Source organism: Anneissia japonica, unplaced genomic scaffold (assembly GCF_011630105.1).
Source record: "Anneissia japonica isolate Jap-2015-1 unplaced genomic scaffold, ASM1163010v1 scaffold1005_len2656397_cov198, whole genome shotgun sequence".
Taxonomy (NCBI): domain Eukaryota; kingdom Metazoa; phylum Echinodermata; class Crinoidea; order Comatulida; family Comatulidae; genus Anneissia; species Anneissia japonica.
In genome coordinates, this window is record NW_022683792.1 from 1413642 (window position 1) to 1429718 (window position 16077).

At 33.9% G+C, this 16077-nt stretch overlaps 3 protein-coding genes across 7 annotated transcripts in view; 1 reads left to right on the top strand and 2 right to left on the bottom strand.

Moving 5' to 3' along the window:
* The window catches only part of LOC117102002, an 11406-nt gene extending 9591 nt beyond the window's left edge, over nucleotides 1–1815 (top strand). For both annotated transcript variants that reach the window (XM_033242205.1, XM_033242214.1), the window contains exon 7: nucleotides 62–1815. In XM_033242205.1, the coding sequence (XP_033098096.1) occupies nucleotides 62–286 (225 nt within the window). In that variant the 3' untranslated portion in view covers nucleotides 287–1815. The remainder of the gene's footprint in view (nucleotides 1–61) is intronic.
* LOC117102020 (adenosine deaminase-like) overlaps nucleotides 1–5360 on the bottom strand; it is a 26779-nt gene extending 21419 nt beyond the window's left edge. Inside the window, exons 1-4 of the mRNA XM_033242234.1 lie at nucleotides 5216–5360; nucleotides 4587–4747; nucleotides 3412–3679; nucleotides 2641–2870 (exon numbers count right to left, since the gene is read on the bottom strand). Coding sequence (XP_033098125.1) covers nucleotides 2641–2870; nucleotides 3412–3679; nucleotides 4587–4747; nucleotides 5216–5345 — 789 coding nt within the window. The 5' untranslated portion in view covers nucleotides 5346–5360. The remainder of the gene's footprint in view (nucleotides 1–2640; nucleotides 2871–3411; nucleotides 3680–4586; nucleotides 4748–5215) is intronic.
* A 4735-nt stretch (nucleotides 5361–10095) lies between these two features.
* LOC117102026 (band 7 protein AGAP004871-like) overlaps nucleotides 10096–16077 on the bottom strand; it is a 21950-nt gene continuing 15968 nt past the window's right edge. For all 4 annotated transcript variants that reach the window (XM_033242244.1, XM_033242249.1, XM_033242263.1 and 1 more), the window contains exons 4-6: nucleotides 14755–15014; nucleotides 12889–12967; nucleotides 10096–11312 (exon numbers count right to left, since the gene is read on the bottom strand). In XM_033242244.1, coding sequence (XP_033098135.1) covers nucleotides 11103–11312; nucleotides 12889–12967; nucleotides 14755–15014 — 549 coding nt within the window. In that variant the 3' untranslated portion in view covers nucleotides 10096–11102. The remainder of the gene's footprint in view (nucleotides 11313–12888; nucleotides 12968–14754; nucleotides 15015–16077) is intronic.

The window sequence follows — 16077 nt, forward strand, 5'->3', positions numbered from 1 at the left end:
CATACATATATACATAAACACATACATACATACATTGATAAGTGTCATGAAATTTTTGCAGGGCAAAGGAGGCATGACAACATTTTGGTTGATTGGTCGTCAGAATTTTAACCAGCTTGTTTCACCCGACAGTCAAATACAGTCAGCTAACACCAACGGACAGAGCATTCATAATCACCGCTATGAACATCTTTATGATCAGATGTGCACTGGTCGTATTCAGGTGCGTGATCCAAAGAGAAGTACCCTGAAAATGCCAATGCAAGATCTATCGGTGGATCAGTGATGCTTTAGATAGGCAATGGGTCCACTAAAGACACATGTAGAGGGCTTATGCCGACTTTGTTAAAAGCAGAAATACTTTTAGTACGAATACTTTGAAACATTTTTCCGTCTTAAATTAAAGAGCCTGAGCCAAACAGCGTTTGTTTCTCACGTACAAACAGATAACCGCAAAAAAGCTAATTAAACACAGCTTCTTAGATATTCTCACTTGTCATATGCTGTTAATAATTAAAATTATGTAAGCAGGTACACGTGTATAATCTTAAGCCCTCTCCAGAGTATCAAATTATATTGGGACATGCCTAAATATGGTCATGATGACATCACATTATGACCATATATAGGCACATCGTGACTATATATGGCACAACAGTTTTTTTTTTCATAGTGTGGACAGAGGCTTTTAAGTTTTATTTCTTTGACTTTCAGGCCTACTTATTTTCTCTGGTAATACTTATTCTTAAGGCCCCTGTATGGTTAGCCATGGTACTAAAAGTTCGATACGTGAAGTTTGTATCAGTATTGTGTTTTGGTTTGGTTAGGCATACTTGTTGTACTTAAAGTTTTATAATTACAGTATGTGATTTGTCTAAGACATTATTTGTATCAGTACCGTATTTAAGTATGTGTTTGTTGGATTCATATATTATCAACGAACATAAGAAACACAACACTAAATGAAAAGTGGGAAACGTAAGAGAGTATTATTCTTACTCCAAGAAAAGAAATAAACGCCATCGCGCTGGGAGTGTATTGCTTTATAGCTCAGTAGGTTTAAATAGGGACAATGCGTTACTCTATAAAAAAAAAATAAAAAAAATAACCTTACGACTAGAATGTGTGGCGTGTAAGTGAATGAGTGAGAGGGAGTCGCTATCATGGTAGAAACAAACAGCACGACTAGACATCTTAGACCTTTAATGTGCCTCACACCTTTATGTGTAATAGTTACAAAATCAGGTACCGTAATCAACCACTTCCCCAAAACACATCTCAAGAAGCCAATGTACTAATCAATCATGATTCGATCTGCCTTGTTTTATTGTCTCTTCTAATTAACTAATACCATTTTCACATATGTATGGATTTTAAAATTAGCCCTATCTGCTCTATATTTTATAGGGCTATTTTATATTTATCTAAAAGGTATGGTAATTTACTTATATGTAGTGTATTTCCATACATAGGCCTACTTGTACGTGGAACGAATATTAACAATTCAAATTGTATAGGCTGGTGTATCGCATGTGTTTATTATTAGCATTAGCAAACATTAATCGTAAGTACGTAAATAATTTTATTCTGTGTTTCTTCTAAGTAAGTAATATACCCATGTATGTTGAAATAATTATCATGTTCTCATGTTACATTTAGTCGTATACTGTGGAAATACATTAAAAGCAAATATTAATTGTGTGCATAAGCTTTATTAATAAGTAAGTAATATACCCATGTATGTTGAAATAATTATCATGTTCTCATGTTACATTTAGTCGTATACTGTGGAAATACATTAAAAGCAAATATTAATTGTGTGCATAAGCTTTATTACTGAGCCATCATAGATCGTTTTTATTTACAATAGGGGGTTTTCGTAAGCTTGCGAAAACGAATTCGGTTACGTCATATTTTTAGACAACCCTTCCCATACGGTAGCATATCTGTCACAAAGTAGGCAATGCATGAAAAGGATCATATTTAGCTCGTACAGCAGATTATCAATATGATGTTTTAGGCACGAAGATGGTGATGAAGTATTCGTATTTGTTATCCTTTAAAATTTAATAATTTTGTGTTATTTTAAACACTTTGGATAAAAGTTTGGATAAGTGGATTTAGATAGCGGGCGCTGTCTAAAGTTTTAGAGACGTCGTATTGTTTTTTTCTGGATCAATGTTCCGCTGCTTGGGAGAACAGTTCTGCTGATGTGTCCTACGTACGTGGCTGTCATGAGCTGCGTGAGAGGCAAACGCCTTGAGACAGTGCTTGCATTTGAATGGCTTCTCACCACTATGCTGACGTATGTGCGTACGCAGAATACTTGATGCTGTAAACGCCTTACTGCAGTACACACACTTGTAAGGACGCTCTCCGCTATGGACTCGATGATGCTTGTTTAAGCTAGATGACTAAATGATCAACATAATACAGTAATTATAAAATAATAATAATAATAATAATAATAATAATAATAATAATAATAATAATAATATTATTAATAATAATAATTAATAATAATAATAATAATTATTATTATTATATAGCCTCTATATAATGATGATGATTATGATGATAATAATGATGCATCGTCATCATTTTTAACAGAATAATTTCACTATTTAAGTTCTTACTCACCTGTGAGAAACATTTGCCACATACTCCACATTTGTGTGGCCTGTACTTTTCGTGAACATGGAGAATGTGTATACGGAGACGATCACGCTTTTCGAAAGATCGTCTGCAAAGATGGCACGGGAACTTCCGGTCACCTTGATCAACACAACGAGTGTACTTCAAATGCTTATCCCTGTAATACTTGTAGGCGAATACCTTTTCGCATTTTTTACATTTGTATCCCTCTGATTCTGTCAAAGATAAATAAGTATTTTTAGGATCTTTAACATAATTATACAGATGTCAGTGTTCTTACAATTAAATTGTTTAATTTGTACAGTTTAAATATTTTAAATTTAAATTTTGCGAGAAAATATTTTTCTCACTAATTTGAACAATTTTCTATAACACTTTAACTATTCGCGTAACTAATTATGGTATCGTTTTAAACCCCAAGGTAGACTCTTACAGTGGTGTGAAGATTGTCTATCCAATGAGATTTACATGTTATCTTATCACTTATTAATTACATTGAATCAATTGATAGATGAAGCATCACACATCCACTCTTGCGAACACATAAAATAACGCGTTGCCCTGATCATTATAAAGGTAAATAGCCCTTCATAATTCTAAAATATTTATTTATAATTGGTTGGTTCTAAAGCTTGATCACCCAATGATTTCATAATGTGGTATTTCCCATGGCCCAAGAAATACCATCCATCACCTAAATGATGGCAAGTAAGATCCTGGGCCCTACCACAATGGTTACCACAACGCGTAATGTACCTTCTTTTTCAGAGGCAGCACTTCCTTCTGCAGTGTCCTTCAATGCAATTGGGATCCCAAGTAATTGTTGATAGTTGTCCCCATACCACACCAATAATTCCATTCCATACAAGATGTCCTTACATGATTCGTAATAAACAGCACCACCATATTGTACAGCAGTAAGATTTTGCTCGGCGCTGTGTCTTGCGCAATTTATGAAACGTAACCAATTACCAGACGATCCTTCGCCGTCAACAAAATTGCAAAGTTTCCCATCTTTGAATATCTATTAAACAAAGCCAGCCAAATGTCAACTAATCAGTTGGATATGTTAATTAATACTAACATTGTATAATTAAAATAATGTGCGGTAGAATCTTGAAGAAACCTGGAACATTTTTCTGTTCTTTATATAGGCACTAATAGTACAGTACTATCATATAAATTATACATCAACCAACCAATTTCGCAGCAACTTCGATTCCATACAAATTACTTCATTAACGACATCTAAAGTAGGCCTACATATACCTAAGCCGCACTTGTGTGGGCGTATTATCAGTTAAAGAAGTATCGGATGGACCGTCTTCGATAGGCCTATCAACAGACCCCTGTGGTGATATGACATATCTATAAGAATATTACTACCTAAGTACAACCGATATTTTAAGTTGCTTATTTTCTTTATTATTATTATTATTATTATTATTAATATTATTATTATTATTATTATTATTATTATTATTATTTTTGTTAATGTTATTGTTATTATTATTATTATTATTATTATTATTATTATTATTATTATTATTATTATTATTATTAGTATTGCTTATATTTTCCAAACCTTTAGTTCCGTAATGATTTTCGTAAAGCTTTTTTTTTCTTCTTTTCAATTTTCTGTTGATTTTTGTCTTTTGGATGCACCATCATTTTCGATGTGTGCCACTGTAATAAAAGTGATTCCAAATAACAACAAGTGATTGCGGGTTCAATTCCCAAAGGCAGGAACGTTTTGTTTTGTACAATCATAAGGAATGTTAATATTCTATGCCGGATACGATTTTCAATAATTTTTCCTTTATTTGGCAGTTATGGTGCTCATGGTGCATTATTGATATTTCTATTTTGCTTAAAAATTAACATACCGGTACTATTTTATAATACTATTTCTGATGGAATGTAACTCATACCTCCCACATGTAACTGTTTTCTGCGTTTGTCTTGATTTCGCTAACGTGTGTAATACGACCGCAATAAGGTCCGAAACGTGTCCCTTTTGGAATTACACCCTGATTGCAGAAAACTCCACGATGTGTAGCGCCACCAATTGCTGTGCTCAATATAATTACGCCTAAAAGATATATAAAAATAACGAATGATTATTGTCAATACACGTAATGATTATATGATAAGGTTACGATAAACATTAGGTGGCCACCATAATATTATGGGATCATATTGATATGAAAATAGTATTTCATATTTGAAAAAAATGGCTTTAACGAAGGTAAATATTTTCTTTAAAAAAAATCGTAAACTAGATAGGCCTATTTTTCCGTGTCTGTAATGTGGTAAAGTTCATCCATTGTATAGGTTTAAAACATCTGAGATTTGTTGATGAGTTACTATTACATGGCAAAAATTGTTGCCAACAATATACATTGCATTATATATTTTTTGGACGGAAAATGTACCTAGATCGACCTATGAATTGTTCTGTTATTACATCCTAATTATGGTAAGATAGTGAAATATCCTATCAACTGACTGAGAAAAGAACAGAGGAAAGGTCAAATACAAAAATGAAATTATTCTTTACCGTCAGGTATGCTTAACCTGTCTTTGCCACTCTTCAGGGTCTTTCGGTTGTCAAGAGATTCTCTGCACACTGATTGGGTTAACGGTGATGTCCAACTATTTCCAGAACTCTCAGGCGTTGGTGTGGACATAAACGGCTTTTGTAACACATCTACAAGAAATACACAACAGGAGTGTATCCAGGATTTTTTTTTTCTGGGTAGGTCGTGATCATAATTTTTTGGACCTTTTCAGTGGGAGACAGGAAAATCGATTACAGCGCCACCAGCTTGAAGCGGATGGTAGGCTCAGTTTCAATTGCTGGAATTGAGATAGATTAATTTACGCAATTGGCAAGGTCTTTGGACTCATTGGTGGTACCTCATCAATGCTTTTTCATTTATGTCATTGTGAAAAGGCCCTAGAAAAAAATATCTTCGGAAAAATGTGGACCTTTGAAAATGTTGGTTTTGGACCTTTTCAGTGGGAGACAGGAAAATCGATTACAGCGCCACCAGCTTGAAGCGGATGGTAGGCTCAGTTTCAATTGCTGGAATTGAGATAGATTAATTTACGCAATTGGCAAGGTCTTTGGACTCATTGGTGGTACCTCATCAATGCTTTTTCATTTATGTCATTGTGAAAAGGCCCTAGAAAAAAATATCTTCGGAAAAAATGTGGACCTTTGAAAATGTTGGTTGGGGGGGGGGGGGCGGCAGGGTCGTACCACCTTCCCGACCCCCTTGCATACACTCATGCACATTGCACAAATGCAATAAATTGTAACCCTGCGGATGTACGAATTGTATATTCCGATCCTCCATTAGAACGATTTCGACATTGAATAAAGGAGCATCTGTATGCAAAGTGGATCCATGTATTGCTTGACATTACGATGCGTAACATTTTCCGAACAATGTTTCGAACACAATGTTAATATTGTATACTTTCTCTATCAATTATTAATACAGGCCTACAGTACGGTGTGTTGCATAGTAATTCATACATTCAATTTTTAAGGGTCATATAATATGAAGTGTTAAAATCAAAATGATGTAATATACTATTTGTGTAAAACCCTGTCACTAAAATTTGATATATTTGTATAGGGATTTAGTATACTTTCCTCAGTTTCAATTATCCTTAAGGTTAATTTATAAGTGAACAGCCACCGGGAAATGTTGGAAGGTGGAAAATAGTGACAAAAGAGCAGCCTTTCTTTCCACGGTTTATACTCATATTCCGAGCCTAAGTTAAAAACGCATTGGGAATGAGAGTGTGTTATCTGTCTCTTATACACATCTAATAAGTATTTTTAGGATCTTTAACATAATTATACAGATGTCAGTGTTCTTACAATTAAATTGTTTAATTTGTACAGTTTAAATGTTTTAAATTTAAATTTTGCGAGAAAATATTTTTCTCACTAAACAAATTGAATAATGAGCGTATATATTCAATATATATATATATATATATATTTCTTTTATTGCCAAACAAAAGCATAACATAAAAATTATACAGATAATGAAAAACAAGACTAACTGAGCTGATTGGCAGAGACACACAAGTGAACTTAATCACTATAACAAAATGTCTGTGCCCCTCATCAACCAAGTTTTACATAAAAACAAACCTATGTAATATATACAAATAAAATGGTTAATTAGAATAGAAATGGAAGTTAAAAAATTATGAATCGGATTTTACAAGTATACAATATAAATAGAGAAAAAATAAAAAATAATAAAATAAAAAATAAATATGAAATTCATCAAAAATTAATGCACACACACGTCCATATATAGAAAATTAGGATTGAGAAAAGTTGATGTTAGAATTAAGAAGAGAATAAGTAAGATTTTAGGTTGTTTAAGAAGACAGAAAAAGAGTTGATATAGTCACAGACCCTATATACAGTTAAGGAGTCTTCAAGAGTGTTTGGGAAAGAATGCCAGAGTCTTGGAAACTCGTGAATAGCAGAGAGGTGCAAACAGTTGGTCCTTGCTTTAAGGTGTTTGTGATGTAGATAGCTATCTAGATGTAGTGTATCTAGATATAGTGTATCTATATCATCATGCGAGTGTTGACAATGTGTTCATGAACAGAGGAACAATCAAATTTACCAGAGGGATTTACAAATGAAAAAAAGATAGGGGGTATTTTCTTCGAGCTGAGAGACGGGCGGATCCAGAGTGTCCAAAAAGGGGGGGGGGGGGGGAGTGGGACCGATCGAGATAACAATAAACTAGGGGTTCCGGGGCACTCCCACGCAAAAATATATATATATGAATGTATAAATACATCTTTTACTATGACTTCCAAGCTGCAACCTATAAGCTTTTCTAGCTTATCCACTGCTCCACTATGTGTGAGCATTTCAGTCAGTTGTCTGAAAGAAAGTGCCTGGTGGTTAAAAAATGTAAATCATCTGGTAACATTTGATGTACACCTATATTAGAACTATTTTAGCGTCTACAATAAGATGGCCCTACACAAAATGTTGATTGAGTGGTAATAGCAAGTTCCGCCTAGACTCTAGACCTCTTGTTAATCGAATACGTTTGCTGTATGTAGGCCTACACTAATGGCTGATTCAATTAGACGCTTACTTGAAATCAATTCTACTAATTATCACCTACCGTATAATAAATAAATTGTGTGTTAATTAGAAATTCTCATAATATAGACACTAACAATCTCACTGTCCCAGGCGACTTGCGCTAACGTCTGAACTGGAGTTTAAGATATATTTATACAAAGTCATTGTCATCGTCTCCACCACCACCCCCAACGTCGTCGTCGTCATCATCATCATCATCCTCCTTATCCTCATAATCATCATCATTAAAATCGTGATCATCAAAATCATTATCCTTCTCCTAATCATCATCCTCGATGTCGTCAATATCATCATCACCACCATCATCATAAATATCGACATCAATATCATCATCAGCAACATCTTTCTGACACAGCCCCGATCGAAGTGAACATTAATATGCATAAAGTAGCCTCTGACACAAGAAACCAATCAACAAAACGTAACTTAACGAAGATGACCAAAATAACCAGAAGCTTAGAAAATATATCTAGGCGTACTTTATACATTATCTAGCGCTGTTTAAATATTGTCATGTTGGCCTATATCTTTGTTGCCCATGCTAAAAGGGTCTCCTTTTCAACATCTAAATTCCACAAAATCCATTGCTTAAATATGCATATTGATTTATTTTACTTAATTAATTTGTCTTGATAAGTGTCATATACAAAAAAAAAAAAAAAAAAAAAAACTTAAAAAAAAAAAAAAAAACCTTAGAAAAAGGAAAAATGTAAATGGCTTTTAATTAAAATTGAGAATTTCCCCAGTCTCCTGTATGTACATTAAAACACAGCGCAGTGTATTCTTTTTTTGCCTTGTGTATATTTATGGCAGTCTATTCCTTTGGTGTAGTCATAGTAGAAGCATATCTAAATGCCAATAGATTAACAAGATTCACATTATTCTCTATTATGTATGAAAAGCAAGGGTCATTCTAAAGTCCAGTAGAAAATGTGTGACACTTAAATTGATTGATTTACTATTTGCCAGCCTGTTTTTTTTTTTCTTTTTGTGAAGCTGTTCATGGCACGTTAATATCTACCATGTAAAACCACCTAAATGCCATACAAAACTAAACTCGGATAAAGAAGCTATAATTTTTAAAAGCCAATAGATTATGTTGCTGATATCATGCTGGATCAATATCACTCTCAATTAAATGTTTTAAATGTTACTATACTGTGAACAACGTCGTCGTCGTCATCATCATCATCATCCTCCTTATCCTCATAATCATCATCATTAAAATCGTGATCATCAAAATCATTATCCTTCTCCTAATCATCATCCTCCTCATCCTCATAATCATCATCCTCGATGTCGTCAATATCATCATCACCACCATCATCATAAATATCGACATCAATATCATCATCAGCAACATCTTTCTGACACAGCCCCGATCGAAGTGAACATTAATATGCATAAAGTAGCCTCTGACACAAGAAACCAATCAACAAAACGTAACTTAACAAAGATGACCAAAATAACCAGAAGCTTAGAAAATATATCTAGGCGTACTTCATACATTATCTAGCGCTGTTTAAATATTGTCATGTTGGCCTATATCTTTGTCTCCCATGCTAAAAGGGTCTCCTTTTCAACATCCAAATTCCACAAAATCCATTGCTTTAATATGCATATTGATTTATATTACTTAATTAATTTGTCTTGATAAGTGTCATATACACAAAAAAAAAAAAAAAAAAACACCTTAGAAAAAGGAAAAATGTAAATGGCTTTTAATTAAAATTGAGAATTTCCCCAGTCTCTGTATGTACATTAAAATGCAGCGCATTGTATTCTTTTTTTGCCTTGTGTATATTTATGGCAGTCTATTCCTTTGGTGTAGTCATAGTAGAAGCATATCTAAATGCCAATAGATTAACAAGATTCACATTATTCTCTATTATGTATGAAAAGCAAGGGTCATTCTAAAGTCCAGTAGAAAATGCGTGACACTTAAATTGATTGATTTACTATTTGCCAGTCTGTTTTTTTTTTTCTTTTTGTGAAGCTGTTCATGGCACGTTAATATCTACCATGTAAAACCACCTAAATGCCATACAAAACTAAACTCGGATAAAGAAGCTATAATTTTTAAAAGCCAATAGATTATGTTGCTGATATCATGCTGGATCAATATCACTCTCAATTAAATGTTTTAAATGTTACTATACTGTGAACAACTGTTACTATACTGTGAATGACTGTTACTGTCCAATTTTTATAATGAAATAAAAATAGCACATCTTAAATGTTGAAGACTACAAACATCAAAACAAACTTGTGTAACTTGCTTGATTTTTTAAATTCATTTATTCTATCGGAAAAAAAAAATATCCTTGTGCAGCTAATCATGAACAATCTACACTCTTTAAATATAAACTTATTATGCAACTATATTAAAATAAAATAAATTAAATATTCCTGTCTGTTTAATAATAAGTGTGAAAAACAGATTGAATAATTTGGCCTTGTCTACAGGTTTACCTGCACCTTTATTCATTTTTTTAATAATGAATACTATCACATAAACTAATTCCAGAGAAAATGTTTGGATTGTACAGGCATATTTAATTGATTTTCGTAAGTTATTGACTCACCGGGTCATGTCCTGTATATCTTTGACAACATAAAACCTCAAAATCATTCTTTCCTGCTAATAACAAACCTTTGGTTATTACAACTAAACTTTAAATATAAACTATATCGAACGTTATAATAATACAAATAAGCTTTAAATTAATTAGCCCAAATTAATACGTTGAATTTTGTTTAATTATCTTCATTCATGATCCCGACTCTCTCTCTCTCTAACACTCCAATGCTTTGTCATTTCTTGCTTGATAATTAACACACCTACATTCACATAGTCTTACATTTTTACTTTTTTGTGCCATTAAAGGACTTGTAAAATGGAATTTCTTATTGAAAAAATATAAATTTAAGTGAATTGTAGCCTGAAAAGACCTCTAAAAATATTGATATATTTATGGAGTTTCTTGCCCATCATTAAATATAATGCAATTTGCCACTTTGTTTTGCATTATCCCTTGTTACTCTACTTTTATACTTTTTGAACTTCTTACAGAATTTGTTTTTGCTGGTGTATTGTTTTCTAGTTACATTATAGGTGTCCTAGGAATCTGATCATACCTTGCTTACATGGACATTTAATTTTTTGAATGCAAAGATTTCTTTGGAAATGACCAGTCTATCCAAGAATTTTGCTTAGGGTCCATTCTGGTCAGTTAAAACATACTTGTAATAATAACAAATATAATAACAACTATTAGCAAAAACTCTAAAGATTGGTGTTACTCTTACGAAATCCAGGAAGGTTTTCCAACAAATTCAAGGGCAAGGGAAATATAATCGTAGAATTCTTTTCTGCCGATATCATGTTCAACGTTTGCAAATAGCGAAGTTGAAGTGCGACCGGTGTTTCAGCCATAACGTCTGCTGCCTCTTTGAGAGCACGAGATGAATTCTGTTCACCTTCAGCAGCAATCACCTGAAATAATAATGTTTGTTCAATTAGTTTACCATCATCTTTGTATATATTAACAAATATATCTTCTCGCGATGTGGAAGCGTGTGTCCACTTAGACTGCTCTACCAACATACGATGAGGCCAAGTAGCATACACTCTTCTTAAGGTAATAATACGCAAACGATAACAATAATTGCACTACAGTACTAGGAATACTTCCCGTGGAGTGGAGATGTTTGCACATTGTTTACGGCTGTTGCAAAGGCATCCAGTAACAAGGAGTAGGTTTATTTGGACTTTGAAATATATTCATAAACAGTTGGTGCGGCAGTGGCCCATTTAGGAGTCATGGAACAGGGTATTGCACATCCCGCAAGAAGGTGAAGTGGGGAGCTCCATGATTACGTGAGGGGTGCCAGCTTGCAAAATAAGGTGATTTTTATCTACTTGAGCGCATTTTTTTTCCTTCAAAAATTGCCAATTGTGGAGACCAATATTGTTATTACAGTAGAACCCATCTTTTAGGACACCCCTATTCAGGGGACACCTCTATTAAGGGGACACTTTTCCGTCAAACGAGGGGTAATATATCTTTTAACACTACAGCCAACCCCTAATAAGGGGACAGGGACACGTTCTGAGTGTGCCAAATGGTCAAATAACCCCTATTAAGGGGACACTTAATTTTTTTTTTATTGTATCACAACAACTACAGCAGCCTCAAATTAAGACAAATTCATTCAACTTTATATTCTGACACATTTTGAGCAATAAACCAGAATTTTCTCCCCTGAATCCTTAGAGTTAATATCAGTATAGGCCTACTGCATGTGTTACTTTGTATAAGCCAATCTGGTCAATTTTGACCCTTAACTATGGGGATTTATTTTCCTTTGTTTTTCGTGTACTTTCATATAGGATTCTAATCTATACCATAACATGCACCCGTAATTTCAAGTCGATACTCTATTCATGCTACATTCATTCAATACAAGCTCAATATTAAAAGAAAAAAAGAAGTATATTTGGTCAGTGACATTGCATCATGAAACAAGATTGGGAACATATTTCAATTAAATTTCTGCTGATTTCATATTATAATGAATTGTATTTGCATTGCAAATTATTGCTATAAAGTTCTGATTCTGCTGTAAAACTAATTATGTCAATAAAAATAAAATTATAAAGAATGTATGTCATCGTTATATGAAAACATGCCAAAAACCCGTATTAAGGGGACAATTTTACATTTTTGGTTAGTTTCCCCTGAATAGGAGTACCCCTATTTAGTGGACACTCCTATTAAGAGGACACTTTTTTGGTCCTGAAGGTGTCCCCTTATAAGGGTTCTACTGTAATTATTATTCCTCAAAATCATATTATCACTGATGAAGGTAATTATTTATGTAAGATTTAATATCAATTGTATATTATACAATAGAGTGAGTAAAATTTGTTGTAAGAAGTATACATTATACACTTATGAGTATCTAGGTATGATTTTCTCAATGGGAACAATAATGCAATTCCCTATAAATATCTATATTTACTGTAATTAAAGTGATATGAATGTAAACACTGGATATATAAATCTAACCTTTGCCCTCGCTTCCCTTGCTGCTTCAGCCTCTGCCGCCATGGCACGCTGCAACTGCACTGGTAATCTCACATCTTTCCTGAAATTCAATAAGGATTCCGGGTGATGACTCTGACACTAATAAATATTTCTTTTTCTCCTACATCTAACAGCAAACACTTGGCAAGTTAACAGGATTCATTGGCACTTTTATAAAACTAATTCTCTTTTAAATGAAGCTTAAGTAGTGATGTTGTTTATAAAAGTTAGAAATACAACAGCTACAGAGTTACACCCTAGAGGTTTATGATTGGTTTCGTGATTGAGGATGATAATTATGTAAATGGCAATGATGTTTACTATGATACTGACTGATGATGACTAAATGATGATAAGTGATGATTGATATTGAACACTGATATGATATCGACAGCAATGCCCACAGGCTTGGTCATAATAACACCACCAATAACACAAATAATTATAGTTTTCAAAACAATGTTAATTAAATTGTAAAAAAAAAATGATAATTAAAAGTATGGATAACAGTATTTTGGTCAGAGTTAGGCAAAATCCAATCCTGTGGTTAACAATGAGAGTTGCTGACACAAGCACCAGGGGTGTAGCTATTGAAAACTGAGGGTGGGTGTTAAAATTCTTAGGGTGGGTTGAAAGTGCGTATAATTTGGCGTTAGTTAACGACAAGTAGGCCTATCAGCACTACGTACAGTTAGCACTATTCAGGCTAGAGAGGCATAGTGATATTACTGTATATCGATCAATTCACTTACCGCAATGTATTACACACCGCATAATGATTAAAGATCTTGAAATTATTGCAATAAGTAAATCAAAAAATAACATGCCTGTTTTAAACTGAAAATGGTCTAAACCTTTGTCATCGCTTTCTTTTCTAAACTAGGCTAGCTCTGTCGAAAGTATGTTGCATGAGAGCTAATTTCCAGCTCAACTCTAACTTGAAAAATCGTGTCGAATTTCGTACCTCACAGGTGTTTCACGGTTTAACTTTTGGCCAGGGCAAGTGTGTGCTTGTGTATGCAGTGCATAAAACATGGATGGATGCCAATTTTAGCGCCCATTCCAAGTATGGGTAATCCCTGTTTTTAAGTACTTGGCGGTCATGAACTTTATAGTAGAGACCACCGGGAACCAAAATTTATGATAAAAAAAATAGCCTATAGGCCTTGTCATTAGATTGACAAGTTGGGACATTTTCGGCTACATGCTAGATTGCCTGTACCATTATAGACAGACAACAAACAAACCACCTCACTCTCATGCCAAGTGACGAATCACATGTTTTCTACGTTCAGTGAAGCAAGCACCTTGGCGAACAACATTCTGACTGGTGCGAGAATCCATTGACGTGTTTTAAAAGCATTATTATTGAGCAAAAACTTGTGTTTGTTCATGATTTTAAGGGTGGGTGGGAGGGTTTGTATGAGGCAAGGCGGAAGGCCTTAAAAAAGGCTTTAGGATGGGCAAAAGACGTCAAGACTGGGCGGCCCCGCCCACCTCCACCCTGCATAACGACATCCCTGAAGCACAGACACGAATGGACCATTAGCGGCGAAAAAAATCATTGAGTTCCTAGTCCACATGTTAAGCGCCATGAGCATCTTGTTTGATGGATACCGGCGCTATACAAATCTACACTATTATCATTAATATATATTTTATAAACTGAAAATTTTGTTTTCTACACAACACAAAATAAAACACAAAATATTAATATATAATACCAAAACAACATTAAAAATAATACGATACTATAGAATTAAAATTGGTGCTTAAAAGTATTATTGTAGTAGGTAGAGTTTATTGTAGAAAACATCTACTGTACCAGCAACTATAAGTTAAACTTACATTTCAACTCTCTCTACTTGGACGCCCCAAGGGTCGGTAGCTTCATCAAGGACAGTCTGCATATGGGTACTTAAATTCTCCCTTTCAGATAGCACTTCAGCAAGAGTCTTCATTCCAAGACAATTTCTCAGTGTGGTAGCAGCAAGAAATTTGGTAGATTTCTGAGCATCAACAACATTAGTGATTGTCATGGTTGGATTAAAAACTCGGTAGAAAACAACTGCATCTACAGCAACAGTGACACTGTCCTTTGTCAAAATCTGAAACAAAAATGAAAATATTGAGTTTGGTAAAGAAATACATTACAACAACTTAAGGTAAACCTACTCATTCCTCTATCTACAGCCTTTGGCGAGAATTGTTTATACCTTGTTTTGTTATTTCTTTAAATACCGTTAGAGGAGGATGGAAAGCAAGTGAACCCGCCACCCGCCAATAACAATGATTTCAAATAAAATTAATTTTTTTATTATTTCGTGATGTACTCGCCACCACGAAAAAACGGAAATTTCAGAAAAAAAAAACAAGTTTCTCTTTATTTTTACATGCCCATTGCTGCCTTGAAATCTCCAAAAATAAAATATGTATATTTCTTCTTAATTATGTAAATCTGAAGCATTTAACCATCACAAACTATTTGCTTAATAAGAAAATACAATTTTTTTTCCTGCCTCTTCTGACAACCTTTAAAATCATAAGTTCCCAAAACAAGGTATAAAAAAAGTCTCGCCGCAGCAAATAGTTTTGCCAAAAACATTCAGACGGAAACATACAGGAAACGCAAGCTAACACCAAAGAGTCCGACTACTGCTGTGGTTTCATTGGAACTCAAAAAGTACTTCCACAAGGGGGCGTCGCCTTAAAAGACGCTTGATGATCAAACGTGTGCTGTGTGCATGTTCGAGTTTCGAACTCTATTCGAATTCAAATAGGGTGCCCCTTATTTCGTGGCAGTACTTTTTTAACGTTCCATTGCCAGCATACAAAATCATGGCAGTCGGACCTCTTGCAAATTTTATACTCTTCGCTAACACTCCAACAGCACAGGATCCATGAAACATTCATTCATGAGTGAATCGGGTATTAAATAACTTCACTTCTTACTGTAAGCCTCTATATCATACAAATTATAAAAAGTAACTAGAAATTGCAAATTGCAAGTGAAGTGCTGCGAAGTAAAACTGCATAAAATGTTCTTCGAACAAAATTATTTATGCGAGTCAAGTGAAAATAATGAATAATAAAAATATAACAAATAATATGAGACACGACCCATTGTCTATATATAGAACAGCGTTGGTACCGTGTACAATAGTGTTGCAG